General features: G+C 48.3%; 1 protein-coding gene across 1 annotated transcript in view; it reads right to left on the bottom strand.

Annotated features, from left to right (window-relative positions):
- MCM3AP (minichromosome maintenance complex component 3 associated protein) overlaps positions 1 to 17,172 on the bottom strand; it is a 56,749-nt gene that overhangs the window by 9,043 nt on the left and 30,534 nt on the right. Inside the window, exons 16-24 of the mRNA XM_017847268.1 lie at positions 16,213 to 16,365; positions 14,030 to 14,227; positions 11,989 to 12,057; positions 11,602 to 11,736; positions 8,885 to 9,038; positions 3,656 to 3,914; positions 3,338 to 3,435; positions 1,834 to 2,224; positions 466 to 723 (exon numbers count right to left, since the gene is read on the bottom strand). Coding sequence (XP_017702757.1) covers positions 466 to 723; positions 1,834 to 2,224; positions 3,338 to 3,435; positions 3,656 to 3,914; positions 8,885 to 9,038; positions 11,602 to 11,736; positions 11,989 to 12,057; positions 14,030 to 14,227; positions 16,213 to 16,365 — 1,715 coding nt within the window. The remainder of the gene's footprint in view (positions 1 to 465; positions 724 to 1,833; positions 2,225 to 3,337; positions 3,436 to 3,655; positions 3,915 to 8,884; positions 9,039 to 11,601; positions 11,737 to 11,988; positions 12,058 to 14,029; positions 14,228 to 16,212; positions 16,366 to 17,172) is intronic.

The following is a 17,172-nucleotide window of genomic DNA, read 5'->3' as shown; positions in this document are numbered from 1 at the left end:
CCCCTGTCTCAAAAAAAAAAAAAAAAAAAAAAAACAAAACAGGTACAAATATTTAAAGAGCGACAGGTGGCATGTGCTTAAATTCACTGATTTAAGTGCAAGCCCTTTGATTAAAGTCACACAATTATGTGACTTCCACACTTGGGTTAAATAGGCTCCCAGTGTCCATGCATCACTCAAAGTCCAGATTGGCAGGGCCAGTAATGAGTACTCAAAAGCCACAAAATCCTCTCTAAGAGCCACCCTAGGGGGCCTGTTTCAGGGAGGTGAGTTCAGGCTCTACCAGAACCTTCCTAGCTTGTCTCAATGTTTTTAGGTCACTCACTTGAAGAGGGAAGTCCTAAGGAAAGGAAGGATAGGGACCCAAAAGAAAAGCAGCAACATCAAGTAAACATCTTCCTTTGCAGAAACTAGACCAGGAAAGTCTCGTGAGGAGCTGATCCCATCGTACCAAGCTCTAACTACCTGACGTAACAGGAAGCCGGGGGGGCGTCCAGTCTCTCAGCTTGTGGTTGATACACAAGGCGATGAGGTCATCCCATGGGATCTCCATGACTGAGGGGCCTGCCCCATGGACTGGGGAGGGGCTCTTGCTCTTCCACCTACAGTAGGTTCTGCGGAGCAGGTTCTCCACCTGGGACTGGAGGACAGGCTGTGTCTGGCGTGAGCTGGGGATCTGGGAGGTGTACTGGACAACCATGGAGCACACGGGGAGCCAGGGGGCTAGGGAGAAAGTGCCTCATTAGTTACAGGTTTGGCCGAAGTACAGGTGAAAAGGTACATGAAAACATTTTTAACTCTGTATTTTCTTAGGAGAAGGCAACTAACTGTGAAGTTGAGAAGTCTGCTTTCTAACCACAGCGGAACCACAGTTGTTGAGGGAAGAGCAGCTTATTCCCAGGGTCTAGGTGAGGGACGCAGACAGTCCCCCTTAACAGTGTTGCTAGTAAAGGTCCACCCAGAAGCTCTGACTCTACAGGCCTGTAGTTGTGCCTAGGAAATCTGCATTTTAACAAGCACCCAGATGAGTCTGGTATAAGTGGTCTTAGCTTATTTTGGGGAACCCCAACCTAGCCACAGCACTGAGGGCTTGTGCTGAGTGGTTTGCTTCCCTTTGGGTTCTTTCAGTAATGAGCATGAGTTAGACCTACTACCGACCACACCCCACAATTCAGAAGGGTGCCTGAGGCCCAAAGGGGAGTGTCTATGCTAATGCCACAACTTCTGCCAGATAAGCAGCTCATTCCCTTCTGACTGCATGGGAAGGAGCAGCCCCATATGCCATACTGGGCTTGAGCCAGCCGGATGGCCTGCAGGATCTGTGTTAAAACAGCCCAAAGACGGCCAGGAACAGGGGCATAGCCAGAGCCACAGAACAAGGCTTCTCTGACAAAAAAGAAACATTAAACCAGCACCGAGTATGTGCCATGGCCATGGCTTGGGGACAGGGCTACATGGTCCCCATGCTCTTTGCCCCTGGCTTGTCTGTTTGAAAACAGGGACTCTGCGGGGCAAGCAGGACAGGATCAGGGTTGGTGTTCCTCCCAGTACCACTTGTCACTTTCCTCCTGAGGCTGAGTGAAATCCCATGGACTGCTCTGCTGGTCAGGAAAGGCTAACAGCCCCCACCCCACAAAACCCAGCTTGTTCTGGCCCATGAACCCAAAGGAAGGTGCAGGCGAGCACAGCATGAAGACACGCATGTGCCCAGTGGAGGTGGATGTGCAGCCCTCACACTGGTGCCCAACACCTGTCAGACGGTTACTACAGTGAGAAGGAAGCCTGAGGTTTGACTGCAGCCACCCACCAGACCTCCCCAGCACAAGCACGTACCCCCCAGGGGAGGAAGGTCCATCTGCGGAAGCTGGAACCCAAGCACAGCCTGCTTCAGCCACGCCAGGTGCTCTGGGGCATTCCAGTGCAGGTGAGGAAGCAGCCGGCTGCCCCCTGCCTCAGCAAACTCAGTGACAGGCCAGGACAGATCACATAGCTGTTCAGAGGACACCACGGAAGCCAGGAACTGCAGCACACTGTTAAACAGCTCAATGATGGCGCCAGGCTCCTGCGAAGTGAGACCGCCCAGACGCCTCTCCCTTCTGTCATGGAAAAAGCGGCCACTAAACTCATGGCCAATCCCGTCTTCGACGTACTGAATGAGAGTCTGGCAGCAAAGGTCAAGGGAATGGGGGCAGTGGGAAACCAGCCACTGCACCGCTTGCAAAACCTGAGAACAAAGACCGTCAGAAGAGACCTGGTTGAAGAGTTCACACTGTTTTTCAAAAACAGCCTTCGGAAAGGGCTGGATCCCCCAGGGTTGCCCACAGCAGGTAACACCAGAGTCCTGGGCTCTCAACTGTGGTAGGAAGGGGAACAGAAGTGTCCTGTGCAGTTGAGTTAAGCCTTCTAGGGCTCAGGAGACATGTCCAGTAGGGGCACTAAAGAGAGCCCCCAGATCCCATCTGGCCTGAGGAGGAGTGTGACCTGCATGGCTGCCCCGTGGAAGCGCCCACACCCTCAGGAAACCAGCCCTGAACATCCCCTTCACCATGCACAGAAATGGAGTCTTCTCCTTTTTCGAAGGGACTAACAGCTTCACTATGTGCCAAGATACCTTCACACCCTACAGTTATCTCACTTCCTATAGTTATTTTAATTCCTGCCACCTCTTTCTCTAAATTGTTAGCAAAGACTCCCCCTGCACCCCCCCCCTTTTTTTTTTTGAGAAGGGGGTCTTGCTATGTTGCTCAGGCTGGTCTCAAACTCCAGGGCTCAAGCAGTCCTCCTGCTTCAGCCTCCCGAGTAACTGAGATTACAGGTGTAGGAGCCACCATGCCTAGCTTCAGAATTCCTTTTTAAAGGAAACATCAAATAACATTATTTCTTCACGTATTCAGAGGACAATTACCCTAGAAAAACAATTTCTGTATCTGACCTTCAGATATATGTTCATATTTTAAATTCATAGAAACAAAAACACTAAAAAATTTTACATAAACAATTTAATTTGTAGATAGCAGGACCGTGGACAAATTTTATCTTTTATTTTGATTTCTGCTTATGTTTTTAGAAAGTTATCTGTATAAAACATACAACTGCTGCCAGGCGCAGTGGCACACCACAGTAGTCCCACATACTTGGGAGGCTGAAGTGGGAAGATTGTGTGAGCCCAGTAGTTTGAGGTTGCAGAGAGCTGTCATCTTGCCACTAAACTGGGTGACAGAATAAAACTCTGTTTCTTAAGAAAAAAAAATGCTAATGCTAATATACGCTCAATTCAAGATACAGCAAAAGGGGAAAAAAATATCTTGACAGACCGTTAAAAATGATGAAACCTTACCTTAGTTGAACCTTGTAGATCATTAATGGAATCAGGGATCTCGGTAACAGTGTAATCTGAAATCAGCTTAGCTGAAACCAAGTCCTGTAGCATCAGACCTTTAAGAGACACAGATGAAGGTCACTCGCATTCTGCTCTCAGCACACCTGCTAATACATCTCCCTGTGCTGACCGCACGCAGTCCTGCAGTGGACAGTAACCATAGGGGTTGCTGTCTCAGTGATTCCTGACCCCAAAACTACTGGACCATCCTCAGACCCAGGGCCTCCACCCATTTTTAAACCATGCTGCTTCATAAACGAGACTTCCTTCACAAACCATCTTCCACTTCCTTCTCAACGGCGTCCCCTCCAGGGCTAGGCACAAGAACCACCAGAGGAAGTGCAGGCTGGAAGGGCTTGGCCTGCAGGAGCTGCTTGAGCTGCAGCAAGGCCGACAGCCAGTACACGTCCTCCTCTGCCACGTCCTCACTCTTCATTTTGGGGGGAAGCAGCAGCATGAGCCCACTGGCTCCCAGGAGGTCCTTCTGTGTCTCCACAGCATCGATGGCATCATCACTGAGGGCGCCATGGGCCACCTGCAACAGCATCAAGATCATCAGGAGAGACGCACCATGGGACGCATCAGCAGTGATTGATCTGCCCCAGAGCAAGTGCAGCCGAAGCTCTCCATGCACTAAATATTGACTGTACTCCAGACAGGCCTCCAAGGGCACGGCTGGGCATACCCTGTAGTTATCTAACTTCCTGTAGTTATTTTAATTCCTGACCCCTGTTTCCCTAAATCCAACTGTTAGCAAAGACTCCCCCCAACTTTTTTTTTTTTTTTTGAGAAGGGGGGGGTCTTGTTATGTTGCCCAGGCTGGTCTTGAACTCTTGGGCTCAAGCAGTCCTCCTGGTTCAGCCTGAGTAGCTGAGATTACAGGTGTATGGAGCCACCATGCCCAGCTTCAGAATTCCTTTTTAAAGGAAACGTCAAATAACATTGTTTCTTCATATATTCAGAGGACAGTCACACTAGAAAAATAATTTCTATATCTGCCCTTCAGATATAAGACATGTTTATATTTTATTTATTTAATTTTACTTTTTATTTTTTGAGATGGAGTCTCGCTCTGTCACCCAGGCTGGTTTGCAGTGGCATGATCTCAGCTCCCTGCAACCTCCACCTCCTGGGTTCAAGCAATTCTGCCTCACCCTCCCTAGTAGCTGAGATTATAGGGTCCCACTACCACACCCAGCTAATTTTTGTCTTTTTAATGGAGACGGGGTTTCACCATGTTGGCCTGGCTGGTCTCGAACTCCTGACCTCAAGTGATCAGCCTGCCTCAGCCTCCCCAAGTGCTGGGATTACAGGCGTGAGCCACTGCACCCACCCCATGTTCTTATTTTAAATTCACAGCAACAAAAATGAGAATTAATGCAACAGAATTAGTGCAAGAAACAGCCAGGTCAACAGGTAATTTAGCACCCAGCTACAATTGTGTTTGCCCATATTGCTATAATTTTAATTAACCTTAAACAGGTATAAAAACAGTTAAAGCTAGGCACAGTGGCTCATGACTGTAATCCCAGCATCTGGGGAGGCCAAGGCGGGAGAACTGTTTAAGGCCAAGAGTCAAGAATTCAAGACCAGCCTAGGCAACATAGCAAGATCCCATTTCTACAAAAATAAACAAAAATATAAGCCCATAATAATAGAAAGAGGGAAGGCACGCCAGCAGCAGATGAGGGATTCTGATATATTTCTAGAAAGCAGCAAATAGATGTGACTAATCCCTGTGTTAGGGAAGCAGAGGATGCCATACCTAAAGGCTGCAGGTGTCAGTGTGTAAGGAGTCAGGTTGACTAAGCCTGCAAAAGTCCTGTATACCCAGGCCCTGAAGACACCAGGAGCCAAAGGTGAAGTTCAGAGCCTGGCCCTATCGGCACCCACCACTGCAGGCAACCTCTATGCACAACCAGTCCCCCTGGGCCCCTGAACAGGAGTCCTGAGAGGACCCAGATGTAGGGCCATGGTCAGACACAGTGGAAGGGACTCAGCGCCAAACCACTCCTGACCCTACCCTGAGAATACCAGCAGCTCCCCAGAAAGCAGATGGCACAAGTCCTTTCCAGAAAAACTGAACAGTCTAGGGAACAGACATCCAGATCCAGACATTTGGGAGTCTCTCCAAAAAGGCTGGCTTGCCATTTAGCTACCTTCCACCCCGCCCCAAACATAGAACTTCTTGGCTAGCCTTTTAGGGCCTCACTCAGATATAGACAGACAGCCTTGGGTAAGGCATCTGAGGAGGGCCTCCAACATAAAAGAGAGAAACTGGAATAACAAAGAGGAAAAAAAAAGAGGAACCAGGTAATACATGAACCAAAGAAAACTTAGACCCCAAAAACCCTAATTTCCTCGAGAAGATAAGATGATGCATCCAAAAAATAAGATGCTATGAAAAAGTCATGATAAGAATAAAGAGGAAATAAGTAATATATATGGAATAAAAAATTCAGTAGGACAATTGGAAAATAAAGTCTAGGAAATCTTTTAGATCACAGTAGGAAGAGACGAGATTGAAAATAGGATAGAAAGGGTAAGAAACTCAGAGGATCAATTGAGGAGGTCTAACATCTATCTAATAGAAGCTCAAGAGAGAACAGAAAAAAGAGAGAGTGTCATAAAGACATGAAAATGTCCCAGAAGTGAAATAGGAGTCTCTAGCCTGAAAGAACCTGCTAAGCCCTGCACAGTGAGTTAAGGTAATCCAGTGCCAGGCATAACAAAGTGAATCTTCAGGACACCATGAACAGAGAGAAAAGCCTTCCATAGAGCAACAAAACCAGGCCACACAGAAAGGAACAGGAATAGTACAGCAACAGTGGATGCTAGGTGACAGTGGAACAAAACTGGAAGGAAAATAATTTTCTTTATTTTTTTATTGAGACGGGGTCTCCCTCTATCATCAACGCTGGAGTGCAATAGCGCGATCACGGCTCACTGCAGCCTCGAACTCCCAGGTTCAAGCAATCTTCCCACCTCAGCTTCCCAAGCTACTAGAACTACAGGCACACACCACCATGCCCAGCTAATTTTTGTATTTTTTATAGGCAGGGTTTCACCGTGTTGCCCAGGCTGGTCTCGAACTTCTGCTCTCACAACAATCCACTCACCTCGGCCTCCCAAAGTGCTGGGATTACAGGCATAAGCCACTATGCGTGGCCAGGAAAATAATTTTCTACCTATAATTTTACAAATGTAGCTAAACTATGAAGCAAATGTCAAAATAAATGCATTTTCTTTTTATTTCCCCCAGCCTAAGGTATTTTGTGAATAAAATCATTTTCATAATGGAAAGTACTCAGAAAATTCCCCTCCCATGACATATACCATCCAACAAGGGGCTGAACCAAGAAAAAATACTGCAGCAGCTGATGCTAATGGCAACACTGAGCAAGCACCTGGCCTGTGCCAGACACTGTCCTACGCAGTCTGCGCGTGCACTGACTTTATTCACAAGAGCCAGATGAGCATCTCCACCAGACAGCACCTGCACAGGCTTGGGCAGTTTATTTTACCGTCTCTGAGTAAAATAGGAATAAGAAGTAATAGTACCCACACACAGGTGGCAGAGACACTGGGGAACTTGCCCAAGGTCACAGAGCTTCCAGGTGGAGGAGCAGGGACATGTGCTCATAATGATGGCACTAACGCACATGCTGCCTGGAGACCAGCCCACGGATGAGGGTTCCCGGACAGAGGGAATATGGATCAAGTGAAGTGATAGAACATTTGGAAAACTCTACTGAGATATATACAGCCTCCCAGTAAAAATGAAAGAGATGAAGAGAACTATGTTAAGTGAGACAATAAGGCAACTCTGTTTCTTGCAAGAAGAAAATAATTGTGGTTATAGAACACTACTGGTTCTGAGGTAAATAGCAGTCACAGAGCCATCAAAATATGACCCCACTCACTGGAGTAATATAAAGTGATAGTGTAGCTATCCCGGGAAGACGTGGAAGGCTGAGCAGGACCATGGCACAAGAGGCCACGCTGTACCTAGGGTGGTATGCTGCCGCCAAGAGGGTCCCCCGATTCCACCTAGTGTTCATGGCCACGTGTGATCTCCTGCCCCGTGAGCTGGGACTAGCCACTCACTTCTGACAGGCAGAAGCCAACAAGCAACAGGATGTCACTTCTAAGTTTAGGTTATAAACACACTCAGACTTCCATCTGGGCTCACCTCTTGCTCACTCTGATGAAAGCCAGCTGGCATGCTGTCATCTGGGGAGAGGCCCATGTGGCAGGAACTGAGGAAGTCTTTGGCCACAGCCTGCAAGGAAGTGAATCCTGACACAAGCTCACTAGAGTGAGCTGGGAAGTAGATACCCTTCAGTCAAGCTTTCAGATGAGACTACAATCCTAGCCAACATTTTGATTTCCACCTGTGAGAAACCTTCAGCCAGAGGACCCGAGCTAAGCCACACCTGGATTCCTGACCCACAGAAACCATGATAACAGACTTATTTTAAGCTGCTATGTTAGGGGTAATTTGTTACTTAGGAATAAGGTAACGAATACATTTACATTAATGGGAAGTCAGCAGAGAACATTTAAATGGATAAACTTAGAAACGGCTGTGTAAGTGCGTAATCTGGAAACAAGAAAAATGAGGCCCTGAAGAAAGGAGTTAAGAGAGGAAGGAGGAGCTATGTCTCATTTTAAATCATGTGGCATTATTTGACTTCTTTTTAAGTACATGGAAGTGCTACTTTCATTAAAAATGAAAATAAAGGTAACAGGAACAGTAAACTAATTTCCAGTAAATGAAATGTGACTTTGTAATCCCAGGAAAAGGGAAGAATTTTGCACCAAGAAGTTACTGTTACCTCAGAATGGCAAGAGCATAGATGGTTCTTATCATCATCTTCATACTTCTTTTACATTTCCTCATTTTTAAAACGTTTTGTGTACGTATTACATTTAGGAAATCCAATATATAGTATTAAAATAGAAAAAGTAAAGAAGCAGGCTGGGCGTGGTGCCCCCTGCTAAATCTGACTGGCTTAAAAAAATAATTTTTTAGGCCGGGCACGGTGGCTCAAGCCTGTAATCCCAGCACTTTGGGAGGCCAAGACGGGTGGATCACGAGATCAGGAGATCGAGACCATCCTGGTCTACACGGTGAAACCCCGTCTCTACTAAAAAATACAAAAAACTAGCCGGGCGAGATGGCGGGCGCCTGTAGTCCCAGCTACTCAGGAGGCTGAGGCAGGAGAATGGTGTAAACCAAGGAGGCAGAGCTTGCAGTGAGCCGAGATCGCGCCACTGCACTCCAGCCTGGGCGACAGAGCGAGACTCCGTCTCAAAAAAACAAAAATAATAATAATTTTTTAAAAGACATATATGGAGACATATAATACTTGCTTCTGAGCCTCCCGCAGTCTTTCAAAACCACATTAGGGAATAAGCAGTATTTGCATGGTTCCAGTGATATATGGGAGTAAGTGAAAGTAATGAAAACACAGAAGTAAACACAAAGTAATTATAGTTCACCTTTATACACACGTTAACAGAAATCATCTGATCCCCTTTGCTGCTAAGCGAGTTGAAAAGCGAAAGTGTCTGAATCCCACCAGCATCGCTGGATGTGTCATCCATTGAGCCTTCATCTCCCATGAACTTGACTTTTAACCAATTTGCTAGAATTCTACAGATTAAAAAAAAAATAATAACAATAAAACACTTGAAGAATCTAAATTTGAATTATAAAGACTTTCAGGAAAAGAAGAGAAATGTAAGACCTACATCCATAGATACCAAATCTTCCTATGAAGCTGACTTGCACAAAACAGGCTGTCATTTTAAAATGGAGCAACAATCTTTTACTTTTTTTTTTTTTTTTTTTGAGACAGATTCTCGCTGTGTCGCCCAAGCTAGAGTACAGTGGCACAAACTTGGCTCACCGCAGCAAGCAAATCTCCTGCCTCAGCCTTCTCAGTAGCTGAGACTACAGGCATGGGCCACCATGCCCAGTTAATTTTTCCATTTTTTTATAGAGTCTCACTCAATCTCACTATGTTGGTCATGCTGGCTTCAAACTCCTGGGCTCAAGCAATCCTCCCTCCACAGCCTCCTAGTTGCTGGGATTACAGGCATGAGCCACTGCGCCCGGCTTCTACTTGTTCTTAATTGGGCAGGAGGAGGGGGCACTCATGGAACTGGCTCATTCTAATGTGACTTAAGATTCTGAAGCATTAAGATTTTCAGCAATAGAAAACATCCCTAGAGTTTGAAATACATGTTTTTTACAGATCAAATTTCTCATACCTGAGACCTTAAGAATTCTTAAGTGACATGAACTTAGCAAATGAGAAGACAGCTATTTTGTTTGAAGAAATGAATCAACAGCTGAGCGTAGTGGCTCACGCCTGTAATCCCAGCACTTTGGGAGGCCAAGGCAGGTGGATCACTTGAGCCCAGTTCAAGACCAGCCTGGGCAACATGGCAAAACCCTGTCTCTACAAAAAATACACAAAACTAAGCCAGGCGTGGTGGTGTGCACCTGTAATCCCAGCTACTTGGGAGGCTGAGGCAGGAAAATTGCTTGAACCTGAGAGGCAAGGGTTGCAGTGAACCAAGATAGCGCCACCACACACCAGCCTGGGCGGCAGAGTGAGACTCCATCTCAAAAAAAAAAAAAAAAAAAAAAAAAAACAGGCTTTCTTTTAAGCGAAAAGGTGTTCTGGAATTAGTAACAGTGATGGTTGCAAAACCCTGTGAATATATCTAAAAATCACTGAAATGTACACTTTAAATGGGTGAAGTTCATGGTATGTGAATAACATTTCAATAAAGCTATTTTAAAAATAAACTGTAAGCTGGGTGTGGTGGCTCACGCCTATAATCCCAAAACCTTGGTAGACTGAAGCACGCAGACTGCTTGAGCCCGGGAGTTCAAGACCAGCCTGGGCAACATAGTGAAACTCCATCTTTCACACACACAAAAAAACATTAACCAGGAATGTAGTTCCCGCTACTCAAGAGGCTGAGGTGAGAAGATCAATTGAGCCCAGGAGGTCGAGGCTGCAGTGAGCTGTTATCACACCGTGCCCTCTAGCCTGGTGACAACAAAGCAAGACCCTGTCTCAAAAAAACACAAAGAGACTGTAGTTCCTTTAAAAACACGACTTCTGTATGCTACTTGGTTCCAGGAAATAAGATCATGTCATTTTTTTTCTTTTTTTAAAATGCCAAAAGTTTAAGGGAAAAAATTGGAACTATAGCAAACAGACTATAAACTATCTTACTGAAGAATCTAAAATGAAGCAGGTCTATCAATGTACCTTAACACAGATTGAAATAACAATCAACTTTTAAATGCTTTTGGACTAAGACTGTTGCCAAGTAATATGGTTTGGATTTGTATCCCCACCCAAATCTCATGTTGAACTGTAATCCCCAGTGTTGGATGAGGGGCTTGGTGGGAGGTGATTATATCATGGCGGTGGAATCCCCCTTGCTGTTCTCATGATAGTGAGCGCTCAGGAGATCTGGTTAAGTGTGTGGCACCTCCCCCTCGCTGCTCTCATGATAGCTCTCACAAGATCTGGTTAAGTGTGCGGCAACTCCCCCTCGCTGTTCTCACGATGGTGAGTTCTCATGAGATCTGGTTAACTGTGTGGCACCTTCCCCTCGCTGTTATCATGACAGTGAGTTCACGAGATCTGGTTAAGTCTGCGGCATCCGCCCTTGCTGTTCTCCTTATAGTGAGCTCTCAGGAGATCTGGTTGTTTAGAAGTGTGTGGCACCTCCCACTTTGCTGTTCTCATGATAGTGAGTTCTCATGAGATCTCGTTAAGCGTGTGGCATCTCCCCCTTCACTTTCTCTTCCTCCTGCTCCAGCCATGTAAGACATGCCTCCCTCCCCTTAGCCTTCTACCATGATTGTGGGTTTCCTGAGGCCTCCACAGCCATGCTTCCTGTACAGCTGAGCCAATTAAACCTCTTTATAAACTACCCAGTCTCAGATATTTCTTTAAAGCAGTGTGAGAACGGACTAATACACCAAGTTTATGGAATAAAAATTGAAATAATCAAATCTAAAGTTTCAATTTAAAATCATGAGCAAAACAGACTGTAAATCCAAGCATTAAAACATAAACCTACACTTCCGAGTTCCCATCACACATGAGGAATACCCAGCCCTGGCCCACAACTCTGCCCTGCCCACTCCACCTCCTGGAAACCCCACAGGGGAAACCCCTCCTGACCTGCCACGACTCTCTGGGGACTGCTCCTCTCCATCCGGCAACACCAGCACCAGCTTCCAAAACACATGCTCCTGCCTCCCAGGGAGGTGCTCAGCCACAAGGGACGGCAGGTCCAGAGACGCCCACGCCACATCACTGGGAGGAACAGAACCCCGTGGATTAGCCAGTGTGTGAGGCCCTAGCAGGAGCAGCACACACATCCTATGTGCAGGAAGGGGCAGGTTGGAGGAAAATCAGGATCAGAGGTTGAACTGCAAACTAGAAACCAAGTCTGGAACTCATCGAAGAGACCTCAGTTGGAAATGCATGAGGTGGGCTGCCAGTTTGACAGACTGGGGAACTGAGGGATCACCGTGGGATACGCAGAAGCGTGCGGCAATGACAGACCTCAGCAGCTGCTGGTAGAAGTGCTGAACCTTCATCTGGTGAGCTGTCTTGTTTCTGAGCCGCCTCAACCTGCAAAGGAAAGCAGAATGACAGTGTTACCACAGGAGCTTAGTGAAAAGTACTGGCTAGTGTCCCCTGGGGAATACTCAGGAGACTGAAAAACACATTTTCTGCCAAAGAAACGGGTTAGAGGATTCGTTCATTCCACAAATATCACATTAAGTATCTGCTGTGTGCTGGCTGCGGGAGATTCAACAATAAGACAAAATCCTGCCGTTCAAGAACATAGGCTCTCGTGGGGAGAGAACAGCATCTCTAAGTGGTTAGCCTGGCATGTGTGAGGTGTTGGCACTGTGGGCAAAAGCTGCCAGGTGGGGCTGGAGCCAGGTGCTTACTGCAGTCTCACTCAGGGTGGTCAGGTGGTATGTGAGCAAAGACTTGAAGGAAACAGGGAGAGCCAGCGTGACAACTTCTGGAAACAGCAGAGGGCATGGCTGTGCCAGGCCATAGCTGCATTTGGCATGTTTGGAGTGGGAGGGCTCGGGGAGGGGTTGGTTTCCCAGTACAGAGACTCATCAGGGGAGCGCAGGGACGCCGCAAGAGAGCAATGCCACCGAGAGGCAACCCACCGTGGCCTGAGCTGTTGGAGGATCCCTCGTGTTGTGGGTGCTGAGGATGCGAGCGGGGCCCATGGTGGAAGTTAGCACGACAACAGATGCGCGTCAACATTCCGCGAGTGGGAGAGAAACGCCATGCCCTCAGTGCGTTCCGAGGCAGAGCTGAGGATGCTGGTCTTGGGATGCAGCCCCAGCGGTTGTGCCTAAGCACAGAGGACAGACATGGACACCTATCGACAGGAAGGGCAAGGGGGGGGAAAATCAGGTTCAGGGTTGAACCCGGCGAACTGAACCAGTCTGGACTCAGGGAAGAGGCCTCAGTTGGGAATGCAAATGGGGGCTGCCAGTACAACGGGTGACAGGCTATCACCCAGGGGTATGGCAAAGGGAAGGCCAGAGGGCAGAGGTCTGGAGCTGAGGGGGCAGAGTGGAGGGCTCAGAGAGGGAGACTGAGGCCTGACAAGGCAGCCTACGGAGGGACAACAAGAAGCCATGCTCCAGGAGGAGGCCCAGGCCACTATGTAAGGCAGCGCATGGGTTAGAACGCAGCCCCACCCTGCTTCCGCAGCATGCCTGCAACAGGCTGAGACCAGCACATCACCACCCTGCCTGTGCGGAACCTGATGGGCCCAATGAACCCACACACAGCCTTCAGAGGAACATCGCCATGATGACCCAGCCAGTCGAACGACGTACGTAGCCCAGTGGTGCTGCTGCAGGCTGTCCCCCCAGTCCCCACCCACCACCCACTGGGAGGCCGGGGAGCCCTGAGGCCAGGCAAGAGGTGGCACCTACACGGGTTCTAAATAAAGGCCACGCCCAGCACAGCCAGGAATGCAGGCTGAGGGGGGTCCTGGCACAGCCCTAAGGAGCCAGTTCTGCTCGGGATGACCAGGAGGAGTGGCAGGGAGGACCAGGGCCACACCAAGGGGCCTCAAGAGGGAAATACTGGAGGGTGGAGGTGGAGTCTGGAAAATGCTGCCACAAAAAGGGGGCAGCGTGTGAAAGAGACGGCAGGAGGAACAGAGGGATGGGGCGGGGATGGGATGGGGAAGACACAGGCCAGCGTGGACTTCGGGCTCCTCCAACAAGGATGGAAGTGGTAGGTACTTAAACTGGGACGAGCAGGAAAAGAACAGGTGATGCAGAGTCAGACTCAGGCACCAGGGGTGATGCAGAGTCAGACTCAGTCACCAGGATGCTGAGTTGAGTCTTTCAAGCTGAACTCAGAGCTCTGCTTTCCAGTGGAACAAGTCACACGTCCACAACTGTGGGAGACGACCTTCAAAATGCAACCCTGTGCCTGTCCTTGCCTCCAGGCTTCACCTATCTTCACCCTCCAAACACACACATTAATTCAGCTCCTGGTAAAACCAAGTGGGGGCAGGGGAGCCCTGATGAGGCAGGCGACAGTTGATGCTGACCTGGTGCAGGAGATGCCCAATCTCCCTGCGTGGCCCAGGTCCAGGAGGCCCCTGGCCAGGTTCTCCTCAGCAATGGGGCACTCTGCACTGGGCGCCAGCGCCCTCAGCCGGTTGCTCACGTCCATGCAGCAGGGCGCAGCAGGGAAAGCCCGCATCTGGCGCCTCAGTTTCTTACGGGCTGCAACAGCTTCCCTCCACCTGGGGACGTGAAAACGTATCATTACAGAGTGTTTTCAGGGTCTTCAAAGCCGAGAAACACATTGGAGTCAGAACTCAGGAATGGGGAAGGAAGGACATCAACTGCGTGTGGTGAGCAATGCGACTACTGAACACTGACAGTCAATACTGAATGGGCTTTGGAGGCTGACTTGGCAATACAGATCCAGATCTAAGATACATATACCCAGTCGGGTGCAGTGGCTCAGGCCCCTAATCCCAGCACTTTGGGAGGCCAAGGCAGGCGGACTGCCTGAGCTCAGGAGTTCACGACCAGCCTGCACAACACAGTGAAAGCCCATCTCTACTAAAATACAAAAAATTAGCCAGGCATGGTGGCAGGTGACTGTGGTCCCAGCTACTTGGGAGGCTGAGGGAGGAGAATCACTTGAACCCAGGAGGTGGAGGTTACAGTGAGCCGAGATCACGCCACTGCACTCCAGCCTGGGTGACACAGCAAGGCTCTGTCTCAAAAAAAAAAAAAAAAAAAAGGTACATATACCCCTTGACCAACAGCTACCACTGATAGGAATTTGTCTCCACCCACACGTGCCTATGTGCAAACGGGTGAACTGTCTGTAACGACGACAGTCACCGTGACAGTCTTTACCAGAGCTAAAAAGAGAGCCACAGCCAGGCTTGGTGGCTCACGCCTGTAAATCCCAGCACTTTGGGAGGCCGGGGCGGACAGATCACGAGGTCAGGAGTTCGAGAGCAGCCTGGCCAATATGGTGAAACCCCATCTCTACTAAAAATACAAAAAACAAAAAGAAAATTAGCCGAGCATGGTGGCGCATGCCTGTAGTCCCAGCTACTCAGGAGGCTGAGGCAGAAGAATCGCTTAAACCTGGGAGGTGGAGGTTGCAGTGAGCCATGATTACACCACTGCACTACAGCCTGGGTGACAGAGTGAGACTCTGTCTCAAAAAAAAAAAAAAAAAAAGAAAAAAAGAAAGAGAGCCACATGGAAGTCCATCAACAAAAGACCAGGAAGGTCATTTATGGTACATTCTCGCACTGACCTCAAGACCACTGGCAACGGGGACAGCTCAGCATGCTGCTACAGCCAGGCCTCCACCTCATATCAGATGGAGCAAAGGAAGGCTCAGAGCAAAGCAGGGATCATAAGCCCATTTGTGCCAACAGCCATAAGAAAGGACAGAAAGTCTCTGGATGGTTTTGCAAGCAGCTGCTGCTCGCACAATGGACAGGGGTCTGCTGTAGGAGGAAGACTCACTTCTCCCCATACTCCCTTTTATACTGTTCCAACTGCCAAGGACACTATTACTCATTTCAAATTTTATTATGAAATGAATCATACAACATACATAACACATATATGCCCGGTTGTAAGATTACTAAATCATTGAGCACCTGTGCACTTACATCCAGTTGAGCAGTTGTGGCCATGAGAGGCACCCCCTCCCATTCCCAAAAGTAATCACCATGCTGAGATTATGATCATTATTTTCCTTCTTTTCTTCAGGGTTATACTACTATATATAAATCCAAAACAACCTATTTAGTTTGAATATACACTATTTGTATATTTCCTATTAATTGCTTTTTCTCCACTACTTATATTTTGAGAATTCACCCTTATTGGTGCATGCAGCCATAATCTGGCTTGTTCACAGGTGTCTCCCAGCACCTAGTGCAGTGGGCAAATGGCAGGCACCCTATAAATATTAGTTGACATGCAGAGCAGCCACCACGCCCCAATCTAACTCCTGACTGTTCCCCTTAGTTTATGGGGTGTGTGTGTGTGTGTGTGTGTGTGTGTGTAATCAAGTATTTTTGAAATGCAGTATAATCCAATGACAGTCTATTTTAGGTATTCATTGCTATAACATTTTCCCTGATCCTTTTACCACTGAATACAGAAACTGATGGCTCCTATATTTTGAATTTGGTAAAAGACTCTTCCCCGTGTATGTGGATTTTGCCTGTAGGAACACAGGACTCACCGCTGTAGATACTTGCAGAAGCACTGAAGCTCCTGGAGGGTCTCCTTTGCAGCCTGGAAGATTTCCTCCACGAGAAACAAGTCCACTAGATGGGCACAGACATCCTCACAGCAACGGGCCACACGGACCCTCTGGTCTGTCTCTAATGCATTCCTAAGAAACAGGGTAATCAGCATGGAAGACACTGCACTCGGGGCCCACAGACACTGAGGGCTTGCTTTAAAAGCCCAAGAGTCAGCTGGGCACAGTGGCTTATGCCTGTAATCCTAGCTCTTTGCAAGGCTGAGGTGGGCAGATCACTTGAGGTCAGGAGTTCGAAACCAGCTTGGCCATCATGGTGAAACCCTGTCTCTACTAAAAATATAAAAAATTAGCTGGGCAGCCAGGCACGGTGACTCATGCCTGTAATCCTAGCACTTTGGGAGGCCAAGATGGGCAGATCACGAGGTCAGGAGATTGAGACCATCCTGGCTAACACGGTGAAACCCCGTCTCTACTAAAAATACGAAATATTAGCTGGGTGTAGTGGTGGGCTCCTGTAGTCCCAGCTACTCAGGAGGCTGAGGCAGGAGAATGGTGTGAACCCAGGAGGCGGAGCTTGCAGTGAGCCGAGATGGCGCCACTGCACACCAGCTTGAGCGACAGAGCAAGACTCCATCTCAAAAAAAAAAGAAAAATGGCCGGGCGCGGTGCCTCAAGCCTGTAATCCCAGCACTTTGGGAGGCCGAGACGGGCGGATCATGAGGTCAGGAGATCGAGACCATCCTGGCTAACATGGTGAAACCCTGTCTCTACTAAAAATACAAAAAACTAGCCGGGCGACGTGGCGGGCACCTGTAGTCCCAGCTACTCGGGAGGCTGAGGCAGGAGAATGGCGTGAACTCGGGAGGCGGAGCTTGCAGTGAGCTGAGATCTGGCCACTGCACTCCAGCCTGGGTGGCAGAGCGAAACTCCGTCTCA

The sequence above is a fragment of the Rhinopithecus bieti genome, unplaced genomic scaffold (genome assembly GCF_001698545.2).
Source record: "Rhinopithecus bieti isolate Rb0 unplaced genomic scaffold, ASM169854v2 scaffold_29990, whole genome shotgun sequence".
Classification (NCBI taxonomy): domain Eukaryota; kingdom Metazoa; phylum Chordata; class Mammalia; order Primates; family Cercopithecidae; genus Rhinopithecus; species Rhinopithecus bieti.
This window is presented reverse-complemented; position numbering and strand designations above follow the sequence as displayed.